An 8,127-nucleotide genomic window follows, 5' to 3' on the forward strand; every position below is an offset into this window, starting at 1 on the left:
GTGTGTGTGTGTGTGTGTGTGTGTGTGTCTTGGTTCAATAGAGTGCCTACAACGTGAGGGATTAGTCAGTGATTCCAGACCATTCCTGAGGCAAGACCAGGCCCATCCCACCTCACATCACACCTGGACCGTGACTACTTTCCTTCAGGATTGGCTAACTTCCTCAACAAGCATCCGTTCACCAACATGTTATCACACAACCAGAATAATTAGGATCAAGGTTTAAGTCCCCTTCACCGACTCCTGGAAAATCACCCAGGCAAAGAGTAGTGGTAGCATAGCTGAGATGCCCCCATGCATGTTCCCAGTAAACAACATGACACAACTAGATGCAATATTAGATCACTCTTTAAATAAAGACTGGGGAAGCTGAGGAGTATTTGGCATCCTCACGTTCCATGGATTGGACGGCTCAGAGACAGGCAGGTATGTCATTCCACAAGTAACGGCTCACCTTGGCCCAGAGTGAAGCAGCTGGCTTAAACGCTAGTTGGACAGGTGGTGGTGGGTAAGGGCACCATGAATTTCTCCTTCATTGACTGGTGAATTTGCACATCACCAAAACAATTGAGATGAAAAAACAAGAGGTCATGCATGAGCCCTGGGACTCACTGTCACAATCTGTTTCTCCTTTGTGTATGTGATCCACAAGAAAGCATTGCTACTGGGAGCTTTTGATGGTCAATTAATCTTTCTGTATTGTTTTCGTCAAATTAATCTATTAATTGTTTTGCAAAAATGGTCCATCGCAATTTCCACAGCCCAACGTGACATTGTCAAATTGCCTTTTTTGTCTTACTAACAGTAAAAACTGAGGGTATCACTTAACTTAATTTTGGTTGATTTCGATTCAACAGATATTAAGTTTTGAATAAATTTTGAATAAAAAACGGAATCGTTGATGCTGCCACGTCCCCCATGTCACGTCCGGTCAGCTTGCCAAGCGGAAAGAAACACACTTGTAGCCTGCATGGATGCTGTTGGTACATGATCCAAGCTGCCTGCACGATCCGTCCTGTGCATGTGCAAGATGTTCGCGCATGCGCAGAGGATAATCATGATGTACGAGGATTTATGACAGGCACAACCTGTTCCCATAGACAGTTAAAGAAAGTCCGCAGTTAACTTCCACCGAAAAGCTAACCTTAGTTTAGCTGACAGCTAATTCGACTAACCACTAGCTGAGACATGTAAAAGAGAAGCATGTAAAAGAGAAAATAACCGCTAAAATATATAAAAACTGTTACGTCAGTTCTACATTACTTGTGCTCATTTAAAATACAATCACTCAATACTTGTCTTTATTATTACTCTAAAGTCTTAATTTTGCTGTAGCCTGATTCTCTCAGTGTTTAGTTTGAGTAACGTTATTTTAGACTGAATTAAGCGGTCAGCTATAGGTTAGCCAAAATAGCTGTTAGCTAAACTAGCGTTCATCTTTCCGGTGGAGGCTAACTGATCTCTTAGCTAATACATCAGTACACAATCTTTGCTGCCTGCACAGATCCGTATAAGGCACAATCTGTCATAGTTGTAGTGATCAGCTGTTAGCCTCATGGATTGATTAAGAGAAGGGTTAGCAAACCACTAATTGACAGCTTGATTCAGTCTAAAATAACGTTACTCAAACTAAACAGTGGGAAAAGAAGGCTACAGCAAAATTAAGACTTTACAGTAGTAATAATAAAGACTAGTATTGAGTGATTGTATTTTGTGTGTGTGTGTACGCGCGCGCTCACGCACGCACGCACACACGCACACACACACACACACACACACACACACACACACACACACACACACACACACACACACCACACACACACACACACACACACACACACACACACACACACACACACACAACAGAGGCCAATAGCACTCAGCTTGAGCGAAGCGCTGCCAACATGAATGAGGTAAAAAAAAAAAAAAAAAAAAACAAAGCTGTGAGTCAGTTATATCCTCGGTTCAGTGACATGACTCAGGCTAATCAACCGGCGTTAATTAACCGGCAGCACGACTTACGTAGTAATTATCTATGTTCAACTGTTTTTGAAGTTTGTTAACAATTGTTCAGAGAAGTTGTTGTTGAATTTGAATGTCATCTTCTGTGAAGAAGACAACAGTTACAAAAGATAAACTGATGGCAGGTTAATTTGCTTAAGTTTCAATTGACTGAAGATATACACTCACGGCCACTTTATTAGGTACACCTGTCCAACTGCTCGTTAACACTTATTTCTAAGCAGCCAATCACATGGCGGCAACTCAGTGCATTTAGGCATGTAGACATGGTCAAGAGAATCTCCTGCAGTTCAAACCGAGCATCAGTATGGGGAAGAAAGGTGATTTGAGTGACTTTGAACGTGGCTGATTGTTGGTGCCAGAAGGGCTGGTCTGAGTTTCAGAAACTGCTAATCTACTGGGATTTTTCAGCACAACCATCTCTAGGGTTTACAGAGAATGGTCTGAAAAGAAAAAACATCCAGTGAGCGGCAGTTCTGTGGCGGAAATGCCTTGTTGATGCCGAGGTCAGAGGAGAATGGCAGACTGGTTCGAGCTGATAAAAACAACAGAAAGCAGAAATCTTGGTGTAGTCATGGACTCAGACCTGAACTTTAACAGCCACATTAGACAATTACAAAGTCAGCCTACTATCACCTTAAGAATATATCAAGGGTTAAAGGACTTATGTGTCAACAGGATTTGGAAAACTTGTCCATGCCTATCTTCAGTAGAATTGACTACTGTAACGGGGTCTTTACAGGTCTCCCAAAAAATCAATCAGACAGCTGCAGCTGATTCAGAACGCTGCTGCTCGAGTCCTCACAAGACCAAGAGACTGGATCACATCACTCCAGTTCTGAAGTTTACACTGGCTTCCTGTGTCTCAAAGAATTGATTTCAAAGTACTCTGCTAGTTTATAAATCACTTAACGGTTTAGGTCCAAAATATATTGCTGATTGCTACTACACTATGAACCACCCAGACCTCTCAGGTCATCTGGGACAGGTCTGCTTTCTGTCCCCGAGTCAGAACTAAACAGGGTGAAGCAGCTTTCAGTTTCTATGCTCCTCATATCTGGAATAAACTCCCAGAAACCTGTAGATCCGCTGCTACTCTCAGTTCTTTTAAATCAAGGCTGAAGACCTTTCTATTTGATGCTGCCTTTCTTAAATGACTAATCATTTCTTTAATTTATGCTGCACTGTAAATTTTATTCTTGTTTTATGTTTCTCTTTGTTTTTAACGTCTATCAGTGTTTTACCGGTTTTTAATGCTTGTGATTTTTAACTGTTTACTTGTGTTTTATTGTTAACTGATTTTGTGTAAAGCACTTTGAATGCCTTGTTGCTGAATGTGCTATACAAATAAAGCTGCCGTCCTTGCCTTGCCTTGAAGAAGGGCAACAGTGACTCAAATAACCACCCGTTACAACCAAGGTGGCAGAAGAGCATCTCTGAACGCACAGTACGTCGAACTTTGAGGCAGATGGGCTACAGCAGAGACCACAGGGTGCCACTCCTTTCAGCTAAGAACAGGAAACTGAGACTACAATTTGCACAAGCTCATCGAAATTGGACAATAGAAGATTGGAAAAACGTTGCCTGGTCTGATGATAGGGGTCAGAATTTGGCGTCTACACACGAAAGCATGGATCCATCCTACCTTGTATCAACGGTTCAGGTGGTGGTGGTGGTGTCATGGTGTGGGGGATATTTTCTTGGCACTCTTTGGGCCCTTGGTACCAATTGAGCATCGTTGCAACGCCACAGCCTACCTGAGTATTGTTGCTGACCATGTCCATCCCTTTATGACCATAATGTACAACTTGATGGCTACTTCAGCAGGATAATGCGCCATGTCATAAAGCTGGAATCATCACAGACTGGTTTCTTGAACATGACAATGAGTTCGCTGTACTCAAGGACTCCACAGTCACCAGATCTCAATCCAATAGAGCATCTTTGGGATGGTGGAACGGGAGATTCGCATCATGGATGTGCAGCCGACAAATCTGCGGCAACTGTGTGATGCCATCATGTCAATATGGACCAAACCCCTGAGGAATGCTTCCAGCACCTTGTTGAATCTATGCCACGAAGATTGAGGCACGTCGGAAGCGCAAAGGGGGTCCAACCCGTTACTAGCATGGGGTACCTAATAAAGTGGCCGGTGAGTGTAAGTTATTGTTGCATTATGTTGTTTATAAATGTTTTACATTTGACAATGTAGAGTGGTAGATTGCGAACAAAGGTCAGCTATTATATTGCATAAAAGTCTAGTCTAAAAATGGCAAAGCAACCTGTGCCTTAAAAAAAATAAGAGTAAAAATTGAGACTTGAATTGAAACATGACCAAACTGAGGATTTAGACAATCGTAACACCCCTAGTAAAAACCAATGATAATCATTTTACAATGTTAAAAACACTGAAAAAAAGGACCACAACCTCATATCTGAGAAGCTGGAACCAGTGAATGTTAAACATTTTTGCTTGATAAATGACTTCAGTGACTGAATCAAAAAAGTTGTCCATCAATTTTCTAACAAATGACTAATCAATTAATGACTAAACATTTTAGCAGTAATTGTCAGTAAAGAGAAAAGCACAAATTAGCTTAAATGTGACTATAGACATATCATGGAAATGTAGTTCAGCTTTAGAAATGTGTTTTTACAATTCCCTCCCCTAATTTCTGCTGAAGAAAAACTGAAACCTTGCTTGGAAGAAGGGACCACAAACTTGCAGATAGATGAATTCCAGCAATTTGCAGGAATCCACCGCTCCGTTCTGAAATCCCACCAAATCAAACAGAAGTCCTTCTTATGGACTTTGAAGTGAAGGGAAATCCAAACCCACACGTTCCCTTGACTCAAGTCTTTCGGTCCAACACAGCAGATGCATGGTTGGAGCTCTGCTACACCAACAGGACGGGAGGATGAAGAGAAATGGGAAGAGAGGCGAGGAAAAACAGCCCCAGACGAAGCCAAGAGCAATACAATAGTGCTTTTTCTCTCTCCATCAGCAAGTTTAACTTCACGCTGTATATCAAGGGGTTGAGAGTCAGAGTACCAAATCCTCCATTTGGATCAACACAATCCTTTTCCATGGGTTGGTGGAAGAGTCAGTTGTCTCTGGGGTTTAATGAGTAAATTAATGGTTTTGTCTCAATACTTTTTACTGCATTAGATTATTTTACCCAGACCTTTCAAAGAGCTACGCTAATGGATAACCCATTTAAATTGGCAGCATAGGCCAAAAAAGTTATTTTTTTAGTTTTCTTCAAAGATGGGAAAAGAGAGAATTGGGTTATACCTGAGTGTGTCAAAACGTAGCTCCAGCTTGATCCTAGGTGAGTACTAAGCAGATATCTCTCCCACGCATCACTGAGTTGTGGGAAGACAACCATGCCTCATGAGGGTTGCTGTGGGGGTGGGTAGGGGCGATGACACAGCCTATCTCATCACAGTAAAATGAAAATAAACGACCGAGAACCTGAACGATAACCAAATGAAAGGTCTCTCCAGACAGGGTGAGCACAAAGCTGCAAGCTCAAAACGGCCGGAGCCCTGAACCCACATGCTCTCCCTGTGGGTCCACCGTACGCCCACAGGAATGTGATGACATGATTGACAGGGTAAGAGCCCTGTTCCCACACTAAAGCAGCACCAGACACAGAGGAACATCCTCCCTTTGAAGGTCTGGACTTTTATCACTGCTCTTTTGTCAACATACACTCCACATGAAGTTTAAATCAGCACTGAACTAAAATCACTCCAAGACCTTAACTGTTCAGATCCACTATACAACTATTGCATAGTGGTAAACAACCATGTGACCGTAAACCTGCATGGGCTCACTGTAAATATAGCCACTTGTTATTTATTATAAGCGATGGTATAGTTTTTTCAAGCTATCATGTTTCACTGTGCTCACCCTGCTTTTACCTGAAGCAGCAAAGCCCACTCTGACAAATGCAGGCAAGGTCGTGTTTGGACCGACATTATCACAGCATGAAAAAAATTGCCTTCTCATTCATTTGAATGAAGCCACTCTTTGTTACAAATGTTTACCTCTCAATTGCCAAAGTGAAAAATAACTTTGCAGAATTGTAGAACGCTTCCTCGTAATATTAGAAACCATTGTCCTGGGCTTCCTGGAGGGTAATTCATTATCTCACAAGTAGCTGAAATGACACGCATTCACCAATTCAGTCCCTTGCATGTTTTGAGCACAGGCAAGAGGCAGTCACTTTGAATTTGTATGTATAAACTGGGGTTAAAGTAGCCTGGCTCTGCTCTTGTCCGTATTTCCGCTCAATTTTCATTTTCCTAAGTACTATGTCTGGGTTTGCCATATATTCTTGGGTTTTCTCCGGTCAAATCTTTACTGGTCCAATCAGCGAACAGAGGGAGTGGCTAAGAGAGATAACGTTGAGGTCGTGCACTAGAGTTGTAGTTTCGTAATGGCAGCAGAGAAAGATGCGAATGAAGCCATTCAATCCATTGTGGCAACGCTGCCGAATATCCAGAAGTTGAAGCCCAGGCAAGAACAATCTTTGCTGAGTTTAGCTGGTGGCCATGATGTTGTGGCCCTCCTCCCCACTGGATTTAGTGGTGAAGGAGTAGGCTAAGGCGAAACCTAGCGATACTAAGCCGGCATCACGACCAAACGTTAGCGATTGGTTATGACAGATCCAATAGTTATAAACTTCCACAGTATACCGCCTTCAAGGAAGTTAACACTTGTCAATGGAGAGTGGCCATATACTCTGTACAAATGAAATGTACGAGAGTCTGGTAGAACCAGACTAGGGTTGAAGAACTAATAAGCCTAAACTTTTGTACTCACCATATGGATTCCAGTTGAAAATAAACTGGTAGGTTTGACCGCCTGCTTCTGTTGCTCTATCTGGGTCTCCAGCTTGGCAGCACGGACCTTGTGCTGGGCAAGCAAGATGGTAGCAGGAAGTTGAGACTGCTCCTGGAGAAACAAATAGGATTTATGAGAATGTAAATTTAGGTCTAGAGGCTGATAAATTCAACAAAGTGCTCCATCCAGAACTGCTCAGTAAAAACAAATGTCACTTATATATGTTGAGGCCTTCTATTTTTGGAACTTTTGCATGTTGAGAAAAAATGAAAACAGAAGCAGCTCCAATACCCACCCAATCATGCTTTCAGGCTATCAGACACATTATTGATGCAAGCCATATCAACAAAATTGTGGCACTGCAGGGAACGCTACTTCAAGTGCACTGCACCGCCTTCACCTCCATTAAATGCAAGGTCGGGCATTTCAATTTCTCCAGTGGAGTCTTGCCAAGCACAGAGGTCTGTTCTTAGACCTCTGTGCAAGCTTGGACACTTTGTTCACTGAAAAGATAGGACATTTGTGATGGGGTGGACAACAACAGTAGGACAGTCTAGAGGTGTCTTAGCATTTAACAATAGACACAAAAAAAGTGATTTAATGGCTTCAAACACCAATAAGTTCCGGTTTGACTGAATGTACTTGCTTTATTTGGATGACATTACGTGGTTAAATGCTCCTCATTTCACAAAAATGTTGAGGAAAAAAAGTTATTACACTCAAGAAAATTACCCTAACCCAGGAGACTAATAATGTTAAATGTTTTTGTTTACATTAGATAAAAAACAATTATCAAGAAGTGTGTTACTATTTCCCAGTGATGTGTTTTATTGATTAGTTAAACACTGCTACAGCAAACAGCAACACTGAATCTAAATGTACTGTATGTGTTGGTGTATGTGTGTGAGAGCACAGGGATGTACAGATGTCAAAGCTCAGGACATCTCCCCAAGGGGGGTTGGAGCTGATCTCATCTGCCTACAGTCAACAGGCCCTGTGCCTTAAACAAACAAACACACAGCTTAGCCTGCTATCTGTGATGGTCCTTCAGCAGCACGCTCTGCAGGAACAATCACTTCCAAAGCCTGCAGCTCAACACAATGGAGCCAGGAGGCTTTGGAATCACAGAATGAGAACAATGCAGTGCAGCCCACAGCCCAATGAATGGTAATAGTTTCTTAATGATCTCACAGCCATGATACCTCAGGCTGTGTGTGTGTGTGTGTGTGTGTGTGTGTGTGTGTGTGTGT

The 8,127-nt window shown here is 42.2% G+C and overlaps 1 protein-coding gene across 2 annotated transcripts in view; it reads right to left on the minus strand.

Annotated features, from left to right (window-relative positions):
• The window catches only part of mnat1 (MNAT1 component of CDK activating kinase), a 40,333-nt gene that overhangs the window by 18,928 nt on the left and 13,278 nt on the right, over positions 1-8,127 (minus strand). For both annotated transcript variants that reach the window (XM_032500406.1, XM_032500405.1), the window contains one exon: positions 6,857-6,988. In XM_032500406.1, the coding sequence (XP_032356297.1) occupies positions 6,857-6,988 (132 nt within the window). The remainder of the gene's footprint in view (positions 1-6,856; positions 6,989-8,127) is intronic.

The sequence above is a fragment of the Etheostoma spectabile genome, chromosome 20 (genome assembly GCF_008692095.1).
Source record: "Etheostoma spectabile isolate EspeVRDwgs_2016 chromosome 20, UIUC_Espe_1.0, whole genome shotgun sequence".
Lineage (NCBI taxonomy): Eukaryota > Metazoa > Chordata > Actinopteri > Perciformes > Percidae > Etheostoma > Etheostoma spectabile.